We start from the raw sequence: 23801 nt of genomic DNA, 5'->3' as shown, positions 1-23801 counted from the left end.
GCATAACTCTGTTACCGTGTAATGACCCTTATCCCACATCTTACTAGTTTTCTAGTTTGTTCCCTTGTTTCTGTCATATTGATATACAGTACCCGTTTTACAAGACTGCCTTGGAAATAGACCAAGACCGTACCTGTACGGTACAAGGTTTGATGACTGAAGGGAAGAAAAATGGGCGCAGTAAAACACACAAGTCTGCCATTTTCTCCACAAGGTTTCCATGCATCTTTGTCTTTCACCAAATTCACTTTGAACTCTGTGTTGTGCTGCAAGTCATTTGCAACACATAGGGCTAGCCCCTCTCTGTTTCTTTTATCAAAAGGAAAACAGACATCACCATAAACTCTCCTTAATCAGATGGGCCTGTGGTTTTGTCTCAGCCTGAAAGGGTTTGGCAGTAAATTGGACGTTGACCACCCCCCCCAAGAAAAAGGGAACTGGGGAAGAGGGGGGCTTGTTTCTCAGAAGAGCTCATCTGGAAAAGGCTTTTGTGGGATTTGGCAAGAGAACGGCAGGCTTTACTCCCCTGTCTCACTAGTCTAACCCTAGAATTAATTGTGTATTTGTGATCTTGTGTGTGAGAGTGAACTTGCTTGTGAGCTTGCGTGTGGGAGTGAGCTTGCGTGTGCGTGTTAGGCATTCCAGGTCTATTACAGTTCACCAGACAGGTTGGTGTTTATTAGGTTAGCCTTGGTTAGCTGAGCTTTCTACATTGAAGGTTTGTAGGTTGGGCTTTTTATATACCACTCTATGGGGTGTAGTGTACCTATGTTCAGTGTGTACTATGGGTAGCCAGGGGTCAGGTCCTACAACTCTTTATTCACATTCAATCTGCTATCATGGGTCACCTGGCAGCCAGGGAGCATAGAAATGAAATAAATAGAATGTGTTTAAGTTCAGGGAGCAGGCCTGGTTGCTATGGTTTGGTGGGGTACTGTGATATAGTCATTTAGTTCTGTTCTCCCAGCCCCCTCTCTGAGCCTCCCTCCAGCATTAATAATTTACCAGTCAAAGTGAGCTGCCAGACTTTCTATCAGACACAAACACACCCCTTTACCATCCCTCTTGCTGCATGCGCTCTCTCCTCTCCCCACACCCTTTGCCCCTCAACAACCGACTGACTGACTTCCAAAACCTCAAATATGCCAGAACCTCGCAAGCAGGCAGGAGCATTTCCTGTGAAGAAACAGTTTCATCTAGTCCAGACGTATTTAACCAGTATCCACTTTTTCCTTCACTATCTTATCTACTCCTTTTGTATTACACATCTTATCAGCTAACTAATCTACAAACGTGGTTTATATGAGCTGTAGCCTGCCCTCAGTTTTATTATTTTAAGACCGTGTACTACGTGGCTCGAACTTATAGCTTCCCTTGAACTGATTATGATACTGCTAGCTCAATCCCAGAGTGCTTTGGGGGTAGATTACCTTTTTTTTCTTTTGCAAACTGGTGCTCTCTTTGTAAAGGTTAACTTAATCACATGTTAGTTTGCAGGATTCTTTGTGTGTAAATTGCCAGAATGTTTTGACAGCCCCTTCATTACTTGTGTGACTTGTGACTTTTATAGTGCTGAGTCCCAACTATTCTTCAGCTGAATGTACTGCTAAAGGGGAAGATGTGAAATCACAGCAGTAATTTCAATGTTGATTAAGTCTGCTGACACCGGTCTTCTCTCCCTCTCTCTGTCTCTCCAGGTTTCCACCTCAGTGGCACAGTCACGGAGCCCGCCTCCCAGTCGGAGCCCGAGGTCACCCACAAGGTGGCCATCAGCTTCGACCGCTGCAAGATCACCTCGGTCACCTGCGGCTGCGGCAACCGAGACATCTTCTACTGCGCCCACGTGGTGGCACTGTCCCTGTACCGCATCAGGAAGCCCGAGCAGGTCAAGCTGCGGCTGCCCATCTCAGAGACCCTGTTCCAGATGAACAGAGACCAGCTACAGAAGCTGGTCCAGTACCTCATCACAGCACACCACACAGAGGTGTTGCCCACTGCCCAGAAACTAGCCGACGAGATCCTTTCGTCCAATTCTGAGATCAACCAGGTCCATGGTAAGAAAGACACACAACACCAAGACTTCAGTTTCTGGACATAACGTAAGGTCCCCATGTTCACATAAAGTTTGCATTTGGTGAACAGTTGATTCATGTTTAGCACAGGAATTTAGACAGAACAACAAGCTTTTACATTCTATACCTGCCACCAGATGACCAGGTATTGTGCTTTACCCAGAGCCTCTGCCAGTCCCTTACATTCCTTAGTTTCTACTCCAATCTTCCTTTGGTGGGCTTGAAGAGCAAGGTGTGATGTTTAGGCAGAGTCCTGACAGAGTACTGATTGCGGTACCAAAGCAGCAGCCAGGACTCGGAGGCATTAAACAACTCGTTTGATGCCAGTCTCCCGGCCTGCTGGTGCTTTCCATTTCTGAAAGTAAAAAAGAAAGTCAGACGTCAGCGTTCAAACGTTTCTAACTGCTCGGCACCAGAGCAGGCAGTTATCCCTCTAGTCTGGAAAACAGAGTGTGTGTCTTAAATGGCACCCTATTCCCTATATAGCGCACTACTTTTGACCAGGGCCCATACTCTGGGCAAAAGTAGTACACTATATAAGAAATAGGTGCAGTTTTGGATGAATACAGGGGAACTCTGCAGCTTCTTATCTGTCCACATCACTATCAAAATATTTATCCACCCCAGCCGCTTAACAAGGAAGTCCATCGCCCAGTCTCCTGGTGTTTGCTGTCGGTGTGTTGAAGTGGGAGCCCCCTTAACAAGGAAGTCCATCGCCCAGTCTCCTGGTGTTTGCTGTCGGTGTGTTGAAGTGGGAGCCCCCTTAACAAGGAAGTCCATCGCCCAGTCTCCTGGTGTTTGCTGTCGGTGTGTTGAAGTGGGAGCCCCCTTAACAAGGAAGTCCATCGCCCAGTCTCCTGGTGTTTGCTGTCGGTGTGTTGAAGTGGGAGCCCCCTTAACAAGGAAGAAGCAGGATTTGATTGAGGGTTTGATTGTGGAATGTGAACGTTCGGATACAACAGTGACTTGGCAGGACTTCAGTTGGTTCTACTGGGTGTTGGTGATTCCTAAAGGACACCTACCTGGGTTTACATACCTGGGTTTACATACCTGGGTTTACATACCTGGGTTTACATACCTGGGTTTACATACCTGGGTTTACATACCTGGGGTCACACATTGTTTAATTTTTTTTTAGCTGTTTGCTTAATTAGAAAAATATTTAAGGAACAAACGTATTATGCGGTTAGATTCGAGGTGTGTCTGGCAGTGATTATTGATATAATGCATGTTTTGGGGCCTGCTAGCTTTAGTTGTGGTTTTTAATTCATCCTAGGTCTGACATTGTCTCTTTCTGTTTGTGTTCCCAGGGGCCCCGGACCCCACGGCAGGGGCCAGCATTGATGACGACAACTGCTGGCACCTGGATGAGGAGCAGGTCAGGGAGCAGGTCAAACTGTTCCTGTCCCAGGGAGGGTACTACGGCTCCGGGAAGCAGCTCAACTCCATGTTTGCCAAGGTACATACGTCTGACCTGTCTGCCCTGTCTGTCTGTCCTGTCTGTCTGTCTCTCTGTCTGCCCTGTCTCTCTGTCTGCCCTGTCTGCCCTGTCTGCCTGTCTGTCCTGTCTGTCTGTCTCTGTCTGCCCTGTCTGCCTGTCTGTCTGCCCTGTCTGCCTGTCTCTCTGTCTCTCTGTCTGCCCTGTCTGTCCTGTCTGTCTGTCTGTCTGTCTGTCTGTCTGTCTGTCTGTCTGTCTGTCTGTCTGTCTGTCTGTCTGTCTGTCTGTCTGTCCTGTCTGTCCTCTCTGTCTGTCTCTGTCTGTCTCTGTCTGTCTCTGTCTGTCTCTGTCTGTCTCTGTCTGTCTCTGTCTGTCTGTCTGTCTGTCTCTGTCTGTCTGTCTGTCTGTCTGTGTCTGCCTGTCTCTGCATACATGAATGTTCAGTATCAAAATCCATCCCGGATGACTTACTGTATATTAACCTGTTGCGACGAGCAATCCCGTATCCGGGATCCTATTTATAGCCTCAAGCTCATTACCATAACGCAACTTTAACTATTCATGAAAATCGCAAATGAAATGAAATAAATATATTTGCTCTCAAGCTTAGCCTTTTGTTAACAACACTGTCATCTCAGATTTTCAAAATATGCTTTTGAACCATAGCTAAACAAGCATTTGTGTAAGAGTATTGATAGCTAGCATAGCATTAAGCCTAGCATTCAGCATGCAACATTTTCACAAAAACAAGAAAAGCATTCAAATAAAATCATTTACCTTTGAAGAACTTCAGATGTTTTCAATGAGGAGACTCTCAGTTAGATAGCAAATGTTCAGTTTTTCCAAAAAGATTACTTGTGTAGGACAAATCGCTCCGTTTTGTTCATCACGTTTGGCTACGAAAAAAACCTGTATCCAGGAGTGTAATTATCGCCGCAAGCTCATTAGCATAACGCAACGTTAACTATTCATGAAAATCGCAAATGAAATAAATATATTAGCTCTCAAGCTTAGCCTTTTGTTAACAACACTGTCATCTCAGATTTTCAAAATATGCTTTTGAACCATAGCTAAACAAGCATTTGTGTAAGAGTATTGATAGCTAGCATAGCATTAAGCCTAGCATTCAGCATGCAACATTTTCACAAAAACAAGAAAAGCATTCAAATAAAATCATTTACCTTTGAAGAACTTCAGATGTTTTCAATGAGGAGACTCTCAGTTAGATAGCAAATGTTCAGTTTTTCCAAAAAGATTACTTGTGTAGGACAAATCGCTCCGTTTTGTTCATCACGTTTATTACGAAAAAACCTGTATCCAGGAGTGTAATTATCGCCGCAAGCTCATTAGCATAACGCAACGTTAACTATTCATGAAAATCGCAAATGAAATAAATATATTAGCTCTCAAGCTTAGCCTTTTGTTAACAACACTGTCATCTCAGATTTTCAAAATATGCTTTTGAACCATAGCTAAACAAGCATTTGTGTAAGAGTATTGATAGCTAGCATAGCATTAAGCCTAGCATTCAGCATGCAACATTTTCACAAAAACAAGAAAAGCATTCAAATAAAATCATTTACCTTTGAAGAACTTCAGATGTTTTCAATGAGGAGACTCTCAGTTAGATAGCAAATGTTCAGTTTTTCCAAAAAGATTATTTGTGTAAGACAAATCGCTCCGTTTTGTTCATCACGTTTGGGTAAGAAAAACCCCGAAAATTAAGTCATTACAACGCAAACTTTTTTCCAAATTAACTCCATAATATCGACAGAAACATGGCAAACGTTGTTTAGAATCAATCCTCAAGGTGTTTTTCACATATCTATCGATGATAAATCATTCGTGGCAGTTGACTTTCTCCTCTGAAGAAAATGGAAACGCGCATGGAGCTGGAGATTACGCAATAATTTCGACGGAGGACACCTGGTAAATGTAGTCTCTTATGGTCAATCTTCCAATGATATGCCTACAAATACGTCACAATGCTGTTTCCTTGGGGAAACGACAGAAAGTGCAGGCTCATTCCTGGCGCATTCACAGCCATATAAGGAGACATTGGAACACAGCGCATTCAAAATCTGGACCATTTCCTGTATGAAATTTCATTTACATTTACATTTAAGTCATTTAGCAGACGCTCTTATCCAGAGCGACTTACAAATTGGTGCTTTCACCTTATGACATCCAGTGGAACAGCCACTTTACAATAGTGCATCTAGGTCTTTTAAGGGGGAGGGGGAGAAGGATTACTTTATCCTATCCTAGGTATTCCTTAAAGAGGTGGGGTTTCAGGTGTCTCCGGAAGGTGGTGATTGACTCCGCTGTCCTGGCGTCGTGAGGGAGTTTGTTCCACCATTGGGGGGCCAGAGCAGCGAACAGTTTTGACTGGGCTGAGCGGGAACTGTACTTCCTCAGTGGTAGGGAGGCGAGCAGGCCAGAGGTGGATGAACGCAGTGCCCTTGTTTGGGTGTAGGGCCTGATCAGAGCCTGGAGGCAGTGAGGTGCCGTTCCCCTCACAGCTCCGTAGGCAAGCACCATGGTCTTGTAGCGGATGCGAGCTTCAACTGGAAGCCAGTGGAGAGAGCGGAGGAGCGGGGTGACGTGAGAGAACTTGGGAAGGTTGAACACCAGACGGGCTGCGGCGTTCTGGATGAGTTGTAGGGGTTTAATGGCACAGGCAGGGAGCCCAGCCAACAGCGAGTTGCAGTAATCCAGACGGGAGATGACAAGTGCCTGGATTAGGACCTGCGCCGCTTCCTGTGTGAGGCAGGGTCGTACTCTGCGGATGTTGTAGAGCATGAACCTACAGGAACGGGCCACCGCCTTGATGTTATTTGAGAACGACAGGGTGTTGTCCAGGATCACGCCAAGGTTCTTAGCGCTCTGGGACGAGGACACAATGGAGTTGTCAACCGTGATGGCGAGATCATGGAACGGGCAGTCCTTCCCGGGAGGAAGAGCAGCTCCGTCTTGCCGAGGTTCAGCTTGAGGTGATGATCCGTCATCCACACTGATATGTCTGCCAGACATGCAGAGATGCGATTCGCCACCTGGTCGTCAGAAGGGGGAAAGGAGAAGATTAATTGTGTGTCGTCTGCATAGCAATGATAGGAGAGACCATGTGAGGTTATGACAGAGCCAAGTGACTTGGTGTATAGCGAGAATAGGAGAGGGCCTAGAACAGAGCCCTGGGGGACACCAGTGGTGAGAGCACGTGGTGAGGAGACGGATTCTCGCCACGCCACCTGGTAGGAGCGACCTGTCAGGTAGGACGCAATCCAAGCGTGGGCCGCGCCGGAGATGCCCAACTCGGAGAGGGTGGAGAGGAGGATCTGATGGTTCACAGTATCGAAGGCAGCCGATAGGTCTAGAAGGATGAGAGCAGAGGAGAGAGAGTTAGCTTTAGCAGTGCGGAGCGCCTCCGTGATACAGAGAAGAGCAGTCTCAGTTGAATGACTAGTCTTGAAACCTGACTGATTTGGATCAAGAAGGTCATTCTGAGAGAGATAGCGGGAGAGCTGGCCAAGGACGGCACGTTCAAGAGTTTTGGAGAGAAAAGAAAGAAGGGATACTGGTCTGTAGTTGTTGACATCGGAGGGATCGAGTGTAGGTTTTTTCAGAAGGGGTGCAACTCTCGCTCTCTTGAAGACGGGAGGGACGTAGCCAGCGGTCAGGGATGAGTTGATGAGCGAGGTGAGGTAAGGGAGAAGGTCACCGGAGATGGTCTGGAGAAGAGAGGAGGGGATAGGGTCAAGCGGGCAGGTTGTTGGGCGGCCGGCCGTCACAAGACGCGAGATGTCATCTGGAGAGAGAGGGGAGAAAGAGGTCAGAGCACAGGGTAGGGCAGTGTGAGCAGAACCAGCGGTGTCGTTTGACTTAGCAAACGAGGATCGGATGTCGTCGACCTTCTTTTCAAAATGGTTGACGAAGTCATCTGCAGAGAGGGAGGAGGAGGGGGAGGGGGAGGAGGATTCAAGAGGGAGGAGAAGGTGGCAAAGAGCTTCCTAGGGTTAGAGGCAGATGCTTGGAATTTAGAGTGGTAGAAAGTGGCTTTAGCAGCAGAGACAGAGGAGGAAAATGTAGAGAGGAGGGAGTGAAAGGATGCCAGGTCCGCAGGGAGGCGAGTTTTCCTCCATTTCCGCTCGGCTGCCCGGAGCCCTGTTCTGTGAGCTCGCAATGAGTCGTCGAGCCACGGAGCGGGAGGGGAGGACCGAGCCGGCCTGGAGGATAGGGGACATAGAGAGTCAAAGGATGCAGAAAGGGAGGAGAGGAGGGTTGAGGAGGCAGAATCAGGAGATAGGTTGGAGAAGGTTTGAGCAGAGGGAAGAGATGATAGGATGGAAGAGGAGAGAGTAGCGGGGAGAGAGAGCGAAGGTTGGGACGGCGCGATACCATCCGAGTAGGGGCAGTGTGGGAAGTGTTGGATGAGAGCGAGAGGGAAAAGGATACAAGGTAGTGGTCGGAGACTTGGAGGGGAGTTGCAATGAGGTTAGTGGAGGAACAGCATCTAGTAAAGATGAGGTCGAGCGTATTGCCTGCCTTGTGAGTAGGGGGGGAAGGTGAGAGGGTGAGGTCAAAAGAGGAGAGGAGTGGAAAGAAGGAGGCAGAGAGGAATGAGTCAAAGGTAGACGTGGGGAGGTTAAAGTCGCCCAGAACTGTGAGAGGTGAGCCGTCCTCAGGAAAGGAGCTTATCAAGGCATCAAGCTCATTGATGAACTCTCCGAGGGAACCTGGAGGGCGATTTCATCTTGGTTTCGCCTGTAGCATTAGTTCTGGGGCACTCACAGATAATATCTTTGCAGTTTTGGAAACGTCAGAGTTTTTTCTTTCCAAAGCTGTCAATTACATGCATAGTAGAGCATCTTTTCGTGACAAAATATCTTGTTTAAAACGGGAACGTTTTTTATCCAAAAATTAAAAGAGCGCCCCCTATCTCGAAGAAGTTAATGAATGTTTTCTGTAGGTGCGAGAAATGCTGCGGATGCGTGACTCTAACGGTGCCAGGATGTTGACCCTGATCACGGAACAGTTCATGGCCGACCCTCGCCTCTCTCTGTGGCGGCAGCAGGGGACTGGCATGACGGACAAGTGTCGGCAGCTATGGGACGAACTGGGTAAGTCCCTCTCACTTCCTTAAATATACAGTGTAGAGCACCAATTTGCACAAAACACATGCGCCGAATACAACCGTACAGTAAAATGCTTACTTACAAGCCCTTAACCAACAATGCAGTTTTAAGAAAAATATGTGTAAAAATAAGAAATAAAAGTAACAAAAAAAGTAAACAAAATAATTAAAGAGCAGCAGTAAAATAACAATAGCGGATACTATATACAGGGGGTACCGGTACAGAGTTAATGTGTGGGGGCAATGGTTAGTCGGGGTAATATGAGGTAACACTGTTGATTGTGAGTTGCTAATAGCGTGTATGTTGTGGATTATAATGCATTGCAGAAGGCTATACATGCATACATAATGCATTATGAAGAGGGTATTGATAGGAAGTGTTTCTGACCAACTGTCTCATTGCTGCTTGGATGTTATTGATTTGGGTCAGTTGAAAAAATATATACCCTTGTCCAAAGCAGTGTGTGTCGTTCACAGTTGGTCAGTCGCTTAGGTAGCAGGTAGTAAAGGTACATCTGAAAAACCTTTTGGCTCAAAGAGCAATTCCAAACGGAATGTGGCCTCACCACTTCAGTCAGCACAGCTATGTAACTGTTACCTAACTGGAAAGCCACCATGATACGCGTGGTGTGAGGGATCTCTCTCGCCCCATGCATGCTGCCATAGCAGTGGATCAGTCAGTGCTGGAGCCAGTGGGTGTGATTGTGCAGCAGTCCAGCAGTGCATACATTAGGGTCAGGCACTCACCTCTATTGGGATTGCATGAAACGGGCCCGGGATCAATGGGGTTTTCAACCTCCCCGGTATTGATCGGAGCATTTAAAAGGGGTCGATGACTGCAGATCCTGAGGATGTTCATTGGAGAGCAACAGCAGAGCAGCGAGAGGTTTGCTGTGCCTCTCTCCCTCTTCAGGGACACACAACAGAACAGCAGAACCCTGGCTCAGGGGTAATGTTTAGTTACCGGGGAGCGACAGGACAGGGCTCTCTGATTGGCTAGGACTGCCACAGGATGATCACCAAAGCGGCCAATCAAATGTGCTATTGTTGGGGGGGGTGCTTTAAAGCAACCATGCTGCACTCTCGTAGGCTGTTAGTACCAGAAGCTGTCCGTGTGGTCAGCAGTGAGCTAACAAAGTGCTCTGAAACGAGGGTTTAAAAGGTAGTGAGAAGCAGGGGGTGAATACTGGTAATTTGTTAACTTTATGATAGGAAGGGATGTGAGGGGTAAACTAGTTCAGTTCCCTGAGTCTTTACTACTAAGGATCTGTCTAACGTCCCAGTGCCTTTGTTTTAAAGATGTGACTTTAATACAGTCCTACCCGGACCACAACATACACTGTTAACTTTTATGACCTGTTCACAATATTACCATAGAAGGACATGATCTTTCTATGGACCCTCTCCTCCACACCTAAATAGTCAAACGTTATTGGTTATTCCGCCCATTGACCTTTACCCCTGGACCTTTATCCTTCCCCAGGTGCCCTGTGGGTGTGCATCGTGCTGAACCCGCACTGTAAGAGCGAGGAGAAGAGCGGCTGGCTGAAGCAGCTGAAGAAGTGGGGCGACATGGACATCTGTCCCCTGGAGGACGGCAACTACGGCAGTGAGTTGCCCAACATTACCAACGCTCTGCCACAGAGCAACTTCGCCCAGGGTCAGTCGCAGTCTGGAGTCACATACATATAGAATACACATGTATACTGTTATATACACACACTGGGCCTGTAAACTGTCACTAGAATGCATTTTATTTCCCAAACCATGATTCTGATACAGTGGTGAAAGTTGACTGTAGTTATCGTAGTAATCCTGAGTATATTGTACTCAAAGTACTCATCGATAGATCTCCATTGCTGAGTGATACTATACAATATGTCCAACGGACTGAGGTCTAACTTTCCCCTTCTGTCCCTCCCTGTGTGTCCCCCTCCAGACTCCCTGGCCCGGCCCAGACGGACCGTGTTCACGCGGGCCATGGAGGCCTGTGATCTCCACTGGCAGGACAGCCACCTGCAGAGGATCATCAGCTGTGACTACTACATGTCCCCAGCCTACCAGAGAGAGGGAGAGAGTCTGCTCTTCAACCCCCAGGGCCTGCCTCTATGGCTAGGTGAGAATGAAATGGCCTGCTCAGTACACACTCTCAGCACTAGATATTATATTAATTCAAGATGATATCGGGAGGCCATCTCAGTATATTTATTAACACCACGTACACAGACGCATATACGGACGCACGCACACACGCTGGCCCAGCTCCTGGCAGGAGTTAAAGCCATGATGCTGGTGTGTTTTCCTATCTGTAACACCACCACATTATTTGTGTCATAAGCCTCCTTTAATTCCACTTCCACTGAACCCTGGAGCTGGAGTAAACATCTTCTGGGGGAAGATTTGTCCTCATTCTGCACAACTTAAGCCCGGATAGAGGGAGTGGGTGTCTTCTGCTGAGGCTGCCGGCATGGGTGTGGTGTTGCTGAGCCACTGTCATGTGACTTGTGTCGTAGATCACGTCCCCACAGCGTGTGCGCGGGTCGATGCCCTGCGTTCCCATGGTTACCCCCGTGAGGCGCTGCGGTTGGGCGTGGCCATCATCAACACCCTCCGGCTGCAGCAGCACCGCCAGCTGGACATCTACAAGCACCAGAAGAAAGGTAGCGCCCCCTGTCTGCCTGGAGGCAGTTCACTGTTCTCATTAGTAGGGCCCAGTGTTTTTCCTGGTTATGTGACCTGATGAGGGAAAAACTCTGAGCCCTACGTAACAGAACGAATACGTTCGTTTTTTTAATACAGTGTTTGATCTTGTTGTAACCCTGCTGTGTTCCTGTGTGTGTCAGAGCTGCTTCAGAGGGGGACAACCAGCACAACTAACCTGGAGGGTTGGGTGGGACACCCCCTGGATCCCATCGGCTGTCTCTTCACCACCCTCACTGAGACCTGCCGGGTGGAGGACGACAACGCTATGGACACTGGAGGTACGCATCTGGCCAAGCCCTGTCAAGGCAACATTTACAGTCCTCGTCAATCAAACTGGTAAAAATGAGGTCATTCCAACAACCACCGCTGATCAAGGCCGTCCCCTGGCAAAGTCACCCATATAGAACAGTCCCATACAATTTGGTAGAGGCCACGGCAACTAGCACCTCTTTCACTCTTAACATGACTAAAATCAATCACCATTTGCATCCCATACGTCCAATAGCCCAGCCAAACACAGATCAGGAATTTGGTACCGCCTATACTTACAAACCTACAGGGAGGCATTGTGTGCCGAAACAATACTGGCGAGTGGTACGGTGAGGGGGCTAGAGAGAGAGACAGAGAGAGAGGGTGTGTTAGAGAGACACAGAGAGAGAGGGAGAGTGTGTGTGGATTATAATTTATAGGGTCATCCTCACAGTCCTTTGTTTGACTCTGGTGAGCAGCTGGAAACATCTGGTAGGGGGCAGGGTTTAACTTGAATTCTGACCAATCAGGGGTCTTTACACATCAGAACCAACAACAGCAGCTGCAGCTGGTCAGAAGAGCCAGAGCCATAACAGTGGAAAGAGGAAAACATGGAGGCTATCATGGTTACAGTATGAGAACTAACCCGGGCAGCAAAGGGATTCCACATGGTTAAATCCACCTTGGAGCTGATCTCACACATGCCAAAAAGCCTAGAAGCCCAAGGCTTACATCCAATGGACGTTCCATTGGAGAAGAGATGTTGTTTGATCCAGCGGCACGATTGGAGAATCCTGAAATCCCCCCCCCCGTAATAAACAGGATTGTTGTAGAGAGGGAGGAATAATTTGCCAGGGGGATTTAAGTGTGAGCCTCCCGTGGGTTGGGTCTGAGTCCTTGTCAGCAGATGTTAGTGTTTTTCCGGGACCTCAGGGACACTTCTCTCTCTCTGGTGCTGCCTGGCATCCACAGCTGCCTGTGTGGGAGACTGGGAGCTAGAGAGAGAGGCTCCTGTCTGTGTCAGCTGCTCTCCATAACCAGCACCTTTCAGCCCCACCCCCAATAAAAATAAACCAGGCAGCCATTTTGGATTATTGTTAGCATCTAGCAATATCTCATAATCCTGCTCGACCGCCATTGCAAACCGCTTGAATAAAGGTTTAATAAAATAGAATGGAATCTCACTTCCATGACCATCCCTGTAAACTAAAAACCTCTCTTCGTCAGACTCTGGAGAGCACAAGCCCCCGGTATACCACCACGTGCCTGTGTGGGGTTGCCCAGATGGTGGGGAGTCCTACCTGGCGCTGGCCCTGGAGGTGGCCCTGATGGGCATGGGGCAGCAGAGGGTGATGCCTGAAGGCCTCTATGCCCAGGACAAGGTGTGTCGGAACGAGGAGCAGATCGTGGCCAAGCTGCAGGAGATGGAGCTGGATGATCTGCTGGTCCAGACGCTGAGGAAACAGGCTATCCTCCTACTGGAAGGTATGAAGACTAGTTTCATTTTATTATTGTCCTCTGCTCATCTCATTTCATCCTCTATCCCCTTTCTGTTCCCTTCAATCGCCCCTCTCTTTGTCTCACTTATCCTCCCTCACTCTCCTGTTCACCCTCCGTCTCCCTCTCTCTATCTGCCCCGCTTGCTGCCTCCCCTTCTCCCTTCCTCTTTTCCTCTCACCCTATCTCTTTAGCTCTCCCATCCCATCCCTCTCTCCCACCTCTCTCCCTTCCACAGATCCTGCCTCGCAACACTCGGCTGAAAATGGATCTCAACCCTGGCCTTTACCACGTCTATCCCCTTCCTTCCCTTTCCCCATGGTAGCTATGCTATAGCCCACCCCCATCTTGGGCTTTGGGGAACGTTAGCTGTGTAACCCTAGAGCAGACATCTGTCTCGCTGCTAGGGACGAGAGATTTGGTTAATGCCCAATGGGCAGTGAGTGTGTGGTTTCCGGTTTGCTCTCGCCCCCATCAGGTTGAGAGAGGTATATATTGCTGTTACTTTGAGGCATGGTTTGTTGAAACCGGTAGACTTTGACTATTCACCAAGAAACGGAGCCAAATCAGAAAGGGAAGATTCCCTGTTCCGGTGTGTGTATGTAGCTGGACAATTCTGATGTATCGTGTCTGTCTGCCCGTCTCTGTTCAGGAGGTCCCTTCAGTGGCCTTGGTGATGTCATCCACAGGGAGAGTGTTCCCATGCACACCTTTGCCAAGTACCTGTTCTCAGCCTTGCTGCCCCACGACGCAGACCTGGCCTACAAACTAGCATTGAAGGCCATGAGGTGAGATCCCATAAAACCTTCTAGCATGTATTCCAAAAACAGAACATGTGAATCCTGAAGGTTGAACGTACTGTAAGTTGTAAAATAATATTGAATTGAATATAATTTTACAACATTCAGGATTTTATCACATTTTATGATCAAAATAGTGTGATCCTCCTATCTTGCTGCAACAGTGTGTGTCTGAGAAAAGGCTCTATTTGTACCTTGTTTTGAAGGATGAATCCCTATGACTGCATAATCCCCATTTGCCTTGCAGAGTCATTATCCCACTGAGGCTCCTCAGGGTCCCGGCTAATACACAATCAATAACACGGCTCGGAGCTGCACACACACGGTGCACATGTAGACTTCGTGAGCAGAGAACTAATGCAGCTATACAGCCTTGAGATTGGATGAGCCAGCGTTAATCTGAGGATGATACCTATAATCATGCTGTAGACCAGGGATGGGCAACTGTGACGAGGGTGGGGGCCACAACAAAACTGAAGTCATCATGGGTGTGGGGGGGGGGGGGATGCAGTGCATCGCGGGTCTGCGTACCCACATCCATACACACACGTGCAGTCAGAGCCAGCCCTAGCCTTTTGGGGGGCATAAATTGAAATGTTGATAGCTGGCTGGACTCATTTATTCAATAATAACAAAAAAAATGCAATCTGTCAGTGACTGAGATAGCAAGAGAAAAACTGCTGATGCACAATCAAATTGTGTATTCTACTATTCTAACTCAGCGGTAAGTTGAGACCCTGACTGAGTTCCTAAAAAAAACTCAGTCGGGGTTGATCCGTGGGCCTACGAAAGGGGTGCGGGCCACCAGTTGCCCATTTTGAATAGAAAACATTTTCTTAGTAGCCATAACTCATCTAATCACTGTCTCTCTTCTCTCATTGTCTGTCTGTACCCTCTAGGCTCCCTGTGTTGGAGTCGATGGCGCCCTCGGGAGACTTGGGTCACCCCCACCATGGCATCAGCATCGTGCCCAGCCGATATCCCCGCTGGTTCACCCTGGGCCACCTGGAGTCTCAGCAGTGTGAACTGGCCTCTACCATGCTCACCGCAGCCAAAGGTCAGCTCTACTTACATAAACACAGACACACCCCATCAGCCGAAACGCACAACCACACCACTATCAGAGAAACGCCCCTATGCCCTTCTCCACCACTACAGAACACCACATACAAACTGTTGGATGAGAAATGTTTTTGGACCTAATGTTGTGTTGTTTGTACCTCCAGGAGATATGTTGAGATTGCGGACGGTGCTGGAGGCCATCCAGAAGAACATCCACTCCTCCTCCCTCATCTTCAAACTGGCCCAGGATGCCTTCAAGATCGCCACTCCGGCTGACAACCCCCCAGACATCACCCTGCTCAATGTAGCTCTGGAGCTGGGCTTGCAGGTACTGAGGGATAGCTAGTAGGGTCTGGGGTGTGGGGCGTGGGGGGGTGTGCATGTGCGCAGGGATGTCTTGGATGAAATGTGCTGGTGGGTACGTGTTGAATTGCTGTGCGGTCTGCCTTTTCTAACATGCTCTCTCTCTCTGCAGGTGATGAGGATGACCCTCTCCACTCTGAACTGGAGACGCAGGGAGATGGTGCGCTGGCTGGTCACCTGTGCTACAGAGGTGGGTCTGCGAGCTCTGGTGAGCATCCTCCAGAGCTGGTACACCCTGTTCACTCCCACCGAGGCCACCAGCATCGTAGCAGCCACCGTCATGTCCCACAACACCATCCTGCGCCTCAGCCTGGACTACCCCCAGAGAGAGGAGCTGGCAAGCTGCGCCCGGACCCTGGCTCTGCAGTGTTCCATGAAGGACCCCCAGAACTGTGCCCTCTCGGCCCTCACGCTCTGCGAGAAGGACCACATCGCCTTCGAGACGGCCTACCAGATCGTCATCGACGCCGCCTCCACAGGCATGACGTACTCTCAGCTGTTCACCATCGCCCGCTACATGGAGCACCGCGGCTACCCACTCCGAGCCTTCAAGCTGGCCTCGCTGGCCATGACCCACCTCAACCTGGCTTACAACCAGGACACCCACCCGGCAATCAACGACGTGCTCTGGGCCTGCGCCCTGTCCCACTCGCTGGGCAAGAACGAGCTGGCTGCCATCATCCCCCTGGTGGTGAAGAGCGTGCACTGCGCCACCGTGCTCTCGGACATCCTGCGTCGCTGCACCATGACGGCCCCGGGCCTGGCCGGTATCCCCGGGCGACGAAACTCTGGGAAGCTCATGTCCACGGACAAGGCTCCGCTCCGGCAGCTGCTGGACGCCACTATCAGCGCCTACATCAACACAACCCACTCCCGGCTCACTCACATCAGCCCCAGACACTACGGAGAGTTCATAGAGTTCCTCAGTAAGGCCAGAGAGACCTTCCTACTGGCCCAGGACGGACACATCCAGTTTGCCCAGTTTATAGACAACCTCAAACAGATCTACAAGGGCAAGAAGAAACTCATGATGTTGGTACGGGAACGCTTCGGCTGAACCCCAACAGGACGGGCAATATAGGATCTACTTTTAGCACTACTTACTCATTTATTTAAGTTTTCATACATTTTCTCTTTTTTTGTCATTCTTGTGGCAAATTCTGTATGTCTGTTTTTGTTTATGTCTTTTTATTTTCTCGTGAGCAGCAACCACTGTTTGTTTTAGTATGAAAAAGATTGTGATGATGATGATAAAATCGTTGAGGTGGCACATAATGAAAAACCAAATGATGTACGGGGTGTTTTGAGCCAGGGAATGTCTGCTGTCTGCTGTGGGGAGTTACTAGTGGGGTTTGAAGGAGAGAGAACTTGTCATTCCAAAAACCAGAGATGTGGACTTGAGTCACGGGACTTGGGACTGTTGTACTACTCTAGTCACACATTTTGCGACTTGAGACTTGACAAAAAGAAAAAATACTTGCCACTCGACTTCGACTGGAACGTCTATGACTCGTGACTTAACTTGGACTTCAACCGTATGACTCGAGAGACTAGATTTGTCATCTCACCCACTATGTTAGGCTCTCTGTCCTTTATATCGGAGTGCTGCAGGTTTTGTGTCTTGACCAATCAGATTCACGGAAATCACAGGTTACGCAGGCCGGGCACAAAGCACTTCCTCTAGCAAAGCTCGCGCCGCTCCGCTGTCCTCCGATATTTATTTAGCAAACGTGACAACGCATCACTCCTGACATACACAAGCAAGAACTCTTTACAGAAATGTTGCTGCAGCCGACACCTAAACTGTATGGGATGAAAATGAGCCTGATCAACTAGGCTACTGATAACAAGCGCAGCTGCATAGGCTACAGCCAATGCGCCCTCTACCCCTTTGCCCTCTGGCCAGGGTAAACGAAGTGGTTAAGTTATGTAGCCTATGTATAGCCTGCTTATTTATGGTTTAGGCTATATTCAAACTTGGGCTGGCTGGCTAGGCTACCTTCAATTTGTAAGTCGCTCTGGATAAGAGCGTCTGCTAAATGACTTAAATGTAAATGTAAATGTACCTTGACCTTCTCAATCCACAATGATTACCTGAAATGAATCAAACAACACAATACTGATTACATGAATATACTGCGTGAGTTACTTTTTAATTACAGTTGCTTAGGCCTATACGATGCAAAAATGCATAAAGCAAGCTCAGCCCTGTGAGTTCTAGTGTCCAATTGCAATGGTTGTGTCTGTGTAAAGGAACGTTGTCAAATCGAATTAATATTAACAAGTACAAGGTTGCTGCAGTTTGACAGGGTTTTCATCCTCCCTAGGGCCAGGTGTTTTCCCAGAAATGTTCAAACAGTTTGGCCTGTTTAGAACATATCTGTATACCTAGGTGGCAGGTAGCCTAGTGGTTAAGCGCGTTGGGACATAAACTGAAAGGTCATTGGTTTGAATCCCTGAGCTGACTAGGTGAAAAATCTGTTGATGTGCCCTTCAACAAGGCACTTAACCCTAATTGCTCTGTTTAAGATGGTCTGCTAAATGACAGAAATGGTCCCACTTCCATATGAATACCTTTTTACAACTACTAATGAATCACTTTCAGCCACTGACAGGGTCCTGATTTATACCTGGTTAGATGACCAGATTAGGAAAAGCTCCAAGCCCCAGGGAAAATAATCTGCCCCACCACTCTGGGACCTGTGGTGCGCCTCTGCATCAGGGCCTAATAGGTCACAAACATCATTGCATGTGGGTCCAATCTCACTGATGCAGTTGCAATGAAATTGGGATAAACCACTTAATAATTGATTAAAAGACTCAAAACCCAAAATTAGGGACCTGAGCTGTGGAACTTGCCCATTATTATTTGTGACTTGAGGTTAAGACTTGAGACTTGCTTAGGACTTCTGACTTGGTCCCATCTCTGCCAGAAACACTGAAGCACATAGTTTTAACTTACTGTCATACCTCGATCGTATTCCAAGGACCAGCTTTAAAGTTTCCCTGTTAAAAGGCCTCGTTTCAAGGCACTGTGTTTGTAGGAGGTGGAATGTGTATCCCAGGGCTCAGTGCCCTAAGTCTAAATCTACCAGATTCATCAGGCACATACAGAGTCCTCAGACATGACCAAGCCTCTCACCCTCTCCCACATGTATTCTCCTCCTTCCTTGGGTGTAGCCTGATCGATTTGTCTGGTATCTTGTATTATTTCTAGCGAAGGTACCTTTCAAAAAGAGCGAAGCATACAGAGAGAGAGAGCCGTGTTGCTTCAGATTGGTATTAGATCATGGCGAGATTGATTGACTGGCCTTGTTGCCTGAGAACGATACTGCCACTGTGGATCTTAGACTGTGAGGTGGAGTGCCTGGTGTTGTCGGGATTTGGGGTTGTAACATACATGTTGAAATACCATTGCTGAAAAACATCCTGTATCTTTCAAAACAAAGCGTGTATGAACGCGTACTTTTAAACAACATGCGTTGGTGTAGACAGTTGGTGTTTAGTATTCCACATACAACCTTAACTATACGTATCAACCTCTCAGACCCTGTGGGAAAGTGTTTTTGATATGGCAGTGACTGCTTGACATTTAGCAGTAGTACTATTGTTAGACACATTTCATGTACTCAACACCATTCTGTCTGCTTGGAGCAATTATTTATCGATCATTAGAATAATCTGTGTGTGAATGAATACTATTAATACAGACATAGACAGCATATAATTATATTTAATATACAAAAATAGGAATATTAGACAGAAGGAAGACACATTTTGAGACTATGAAAGCCGTTCCATGTCAGCTTCCACATTCCATTGTTGCCACCTCTACCAAGCTCGGCAGGTGGTCTGGGGCCGCAGATGCACTGTCTGTCTGGAGCTGGGGTTGGAAGTAATATGGTCAAGAAAGGATGAGGAAAAACAAAATAAAAGAGACGAGATGCTAAACTCAGTTCTCAGGGAATCACTTCAAGAAACAAAAACAAAAAAGTAGTAGCATAAGCATTTTAAGATATTGTAAATATAAAAGTGTCAATTCAGAAAATTGTAAAGTTATAATTATTTATGATAACTGTATGTTTTAGTTTTTTGGGATACTTGAATTTGTTGTGGGCTGGGAATGTGATGACAGTAAGACTAAAAGACTTCAAGACATTTCTCAGGTGCTCCTGTGTACATTTTTCAGAATTTGTGTTTCAATGTTTTATTTGTATGTTTGGTTTAGTTTTTGCAACGTGTTTTCTAAGAGGAAGCACGTCATTTCTAAATTTGGGGGGAAAAGAAGGCATACCATTGTGTACAGAAAGCAACCTGACTATGCAGAAACCACTTGGTGGTTTGGTCCCCTTCTCCGGAGTCACCCAGACGAATGTCTGAGGGGGGCTAGCCACTATCCTAGAGGGGACAGACAAGGCACGACACGGCATGTTTGTATTTGTACCGAGCCTGCACATGCTGCAATTTGGGACAGACTTTGCCTTTGACCGATCAATGTACGATGACTTTCTTTGGACTTAAGCCTTTAGTGTCTTCTCAAAGTACCTGTGTCAGGGCCTGACATGGCAATGAGAGTTTAGGGAGAACAACAGTCCAAAAGAAATGAAAATAAAAACCCTGCATGCCCTACATCAAGGAAGGAACTGGCAGATAATATGAATGGGTGTCTGTGTGCCCTCCCCCAAAACATCCTCTCTTATATTTCTTCATGATTTTAAGCCTATTGAGCAGTCGAGTTATTCTGCTCCATCCTTGCTTCCATTTCTGGTCTTAATTCCTTTTTAAAATATATTTTTCTCTCGCTTTTGCAACATCCTCTGTTTTTTCATTCACTAGCTACCGCACTACTTGAACCTGAGAGGACAGGAGAGGACAAAACAAGCATTTTTTTTTCAAATGTGATGGAGATGCTTGCATTTTTACAGACTATTGCAGGTTAATGTAAAGCTGCCTGTTTATATACACACTTCAAACAACAAGCATTTTCCCATCGCTGAAGTAGTTGGTCCTACGGCATTGCAAAAAAAAAAAAGAAAAACAAATGGAGAAAAAACTCCTCTGGCTTCATTTCTTTCTTTCCCATACTCGTTGTCTATATGTGTTAACTGTACCAGTGTTTTCACCTGTCCCTAGAATTTAGAAGGAAATAATAATCGCTGGTAGAGCTTGTTCGCTAGTTCATCTACTGTTTGATTTTGATTTAAGGGAAAGTGTTTGTTGCCTCTTTGTGCTACTGATTTATATAAAAGGTATCCAGTATTTGTTGCCACAAAAGTATAGTTCATCAACACTTTTTGTTTGTGCAACCTCTTGAGCAAATGTCTTTCAAACAAAAATGTATGACTATTTATGTAACGCTACTACCATTTTATATCATTTGTGTTGGAATCTCAGTGCTTTTCTATGAATAAAGTGTGAAACACGTATATTGACTCCTGCTGCTCTCTGAAAACTGGCTTCTCTTAGATGTTGCTCAATTAGTATATCAATAATGCATAAGAAGGGATCACTTCAGGTAGGTTATCCAATTAGTAATGCCACACATGTAGTTTACCAGACTTCACAACAACACTGTTCTGAGAAGGGATCAGATACAATTATCACTGTTTATGTGTAGCTCTGATTTCTCCTCTAAGACACTTTCTCAGCTCATTGCAATTCTCAATCGTTAGGGAATTCACAGAGATAAACCTGTGAATCAGGTCATAAAGAATCCTAAGTGTGCATGTGAGAGACAGGCAGCACATCTCCAGCCCAGATTGATTGCCTCCGTAAATGAGCTTATTAATTATCGCAGCAGACGGCTCACCACTGTCTGATTCACATTCTATTCTCAATATAACACCCCAACACTACCACAATCTGTTCAATTACTGTACCTCACGCCCCCCCTCCTACATATGGAATAGGACTGACTGAATTCCACAAATCCCTTTTAGGTTTATCCGGACTGATATTGAACGTGATGACTGACCGGTTCGTATAGCTCTACTGTTAACCTAACAATCTATTCTAGAGGATTGTGTTTTTTTCTCCTCTGGCTTTCTGCTGTTGTAGGAGCCAATCTGTTACACTGCAAACACCATTAAGACCAAACTACACAGCTTCTCCCCTGCATTATCCAGGGGGCAGTGCTTCACAGATGGGCTCCGTCGTTGTGTTTTGGACAGGGAGCACAGAGCGGGTTCACTCTTGAGAGAAGCAGCCAGAGAGCGAGAGGAAGAGAGCGGCTGCCTTGCCTGGCAGGCCAGCACAGCAGAGTGGATGAAATGTGGAGCGGATGGGCCCGGCTCCATTGGGGAGTATTTGTGTTCCTGTAGAGGGGGCTGATTTAGCTGAAGTGGCATGTATGGAAGAGACAGATGAGTAATTGGCTTCCCCACCTTGCTGTGTGGTTACTGCTGAGGCTGTCAGCTGGGGGAGAGAGAGAGCAGGCATTGAGGTGAGACGAACACTGGACTGCACAGACAGAGCACCAGATTGCTTATGTGGTCCTGAAGGCAGGTGCTTCGTTCGAACAATAGGGCTGAGCTGTATGTTCATTAGTAGACAATTGGTCGACCCCAGCAAGGACCGACAGGGTGAGGAAATTGCCCCGATGGTCAAGTCCACCTCCAAATATGCACAAACTCATGCCCTGAGAGCACTCTGTGTACCAACTGGTTGGCAGTTGTCTGTTAAAAAGTTATCTCTCTGCACCTTGGATGGCAGGTTGTGCTGTCAGCGTTATCAGACATCTCGTTCTTCAGGGAGCTGATTTGGAGAGCTTTGTTCTGCCACTCTGACTTCCCAGAATCCCTCAGTCATTTGGGTGTGTGAGGAGCTGGGCAGGGAGGATTAGTGGGGTGAGGAAAGGTTTGGGGGGAGTTTGGGGGAGAGCTAACAGAAAGGGGGAGGAACTGCAATAGCCCTGTGATTCCATCCATTCCAAACTATTCTTTGCATCATTTTGGATTGGATTGAATTCTATAATGAGAAATGCCGGGGTGTGGGGGGAGATCCCTGTGGTCTCAGCTGTGGAAAGGGAATGAGGGTTACCTAGTCAGTTGTTCAACTGAATTCATTCAACTGAAATGTGTCTTCCGAACAATAGAGATGATGGTGATGGATGAGTCAAGGCTGGAGCACAGGGAGTTAGGCTCCCTCTGATAGTGGAGACGGATTCCACACACACATCTACCTCCATGTACTGATAATGTGACTGGAGCAAACAGCACATATACACTCTGACCTATTTCGGGCTTTCTGGTCTCTAAAGCTAAGGTGACTGACTGACAAGCATATTCTTTTTCATCACCCACTTTGTGTAACGGCACGATTCAAACAGTGTGGATCTATTCAAATCGGATTGTATTTGTCATTGAATACAACAGGTGTAGACTTTACTTACGAGCCCTTTCCCAACTAAAAAGTAAGAAAAATATAAATAACAAAGGAAATAGTGACACAATAAAAACAATAATGAGGCTGTATACAAGGAGTACCAGTAAGGAGTCAATGTGCAGGGGTACGAGGTAGTCGAGGTAATTCAGTATGTACATGTGGGTAGGGGTAAAAGTAACTAGGCAATGAGGATATATAATAAACAGACTAACAGCAGCATATGTGAAGAGTGAAAGTGTGTGTGTCTGGCATCAATATGCATGTGTGTGTTTTGTGTGTGTGTGACCGTAGTGTGTGTTGGCGTATCAGTCCAGTGAGTGTGTATAGGGTGGGTGCAACAACAACAAAAGGGTGTCAATGTAAATAGTCCGGGTGGCCATTTAATGAACTGTTCAGCATTCTTATGACTTGGGGGTAGAAGCTGTTCAGGATCCTTTTGGTCCCAGACTTGGCGCTCCGGTACCGCTTGCGGTAGCAGAGAGAACAGTCTTATGACTTGGGTGTAGAAGCTGTTCAGGATCCTTTTGGTCCCAGACTTGGCGCTCCGGTACCGCTTGCGGTAGCAGAGAGAACAGTCTATGACTTGGGTGGCTGAAGTCTTTGACCATTTTTGGGGGCTTCCTCTGACACTGCTTGGTATATTACGCATTAGTCTACCATTTACAAGGCACAGTGACCTTGACACAATGAACTATACATGTCAGTGGATTTTCAAAAGCACTTGTCCCAAGATGGAATCCACAGGGCAGTGCAGAGACAGTGTCACCATCCCATTGCATTGCCACGAAATATTGTCTTCACTTTTTCTACAGCGGCTACAGTAACATTGGTGCCAGCCTGCAACTCCTCACCTACATACAGTCAGAAGTCTGGTTTGAGTTTCTCCATTGCCTTATGTTAATATTTCAAATCAATCACAAAGGCAGCCCATACCCTCCCATCTGATAAAGCTCTGATAGTACCAGTCCCTGACAAATGATGTAAAGCCTGCTGTCTCCAGGAGAAGATTGGATTTTCAGGTCTGCTGATTTGCTGCGAGATTGAGCCTGAGTCCCCCCACCTCAATCCATCCCCCTGGTCCTCTTCGTAAGGAGACCTTGGGG

The 23801-nt window shown here is 47.1% G+C and overlaps 1 protein-coding gene across 2 annotated transcripts in view; it reads left to right on the top strand.

The window, feature by feature from the left end:
• Window positions 1–20741, top strand: part of LOC115103077 (zinc finger SWIM domain-containing protein 5-like) — a 50951-nt gene extending 30210 nt beyond the window's left edge. The window contains exons 2-13 of one of the 2 annotated variants that reach the window (XM_029623694.2): window positions 1698–2054; window positions 3383–3531; window positions 8477–8627; window positions 10125–10250; window positions 10581–10757; window positions 11155–11301; window positions 11485–11622; window positions 12821–13078; window positions 13743–13878; window positions 14790–14947; window positions 15117–15280; window positions 15428–20741. In XM_029623694.2, the coding sequence (XP_029479554.1) occupies window positions 1698–2054; window positions 3383–3531; window positions 8477–8627; window positions 10125–10250; window positions 10581–10757; window positions 11155–11301; window positions 11485–11622; window positions 12821–13078; window positions 13743–13878; window positions 14790–14947; window positions 15117–15280; window positions 15428–16372 (2906 nt within the window). In that variant the 3' untranslated portion in view covers window positions 16373–20741. Of the gene's footprint in view, window positions 1–1697; window positions 2055–3382; window positions 3532–8476; window positions 8628–10124; window positions 10302–10580; window positions 10758–11154; window positions 11302–11484; window positions 11623–12820; window positions 13079–13742; window positions 13879–14789; window positions 14948–15116; window positions 15281–15427 lie in introns of both variants that reach the window. The other variant, XM_029623693.2, reaches the window with a different exon arrangement.
• The last annotated feature ends 3060 nt before the right edge of the window (window positions 20742–23801 follow it).

Source organism: Oncorhynchus nerka, linkage group LG20 (genome assembly GCF_034236695.1).
Source record: "Oncorhynchus nerka isolate Pitt River linkage group LG20, Oner_Uvic_2.0, whole genome shotgun sequence".
Lineage (NCBI taxonomy): Eukaryota > Metazoa > Chordata > Actinopteri > Salmoniformes > Salmonidae > Oncorhynchus > Oncorhynchus nerka.
This window is presented reverse-complemented; position numbering and strand designations above follow the sequence as displayed.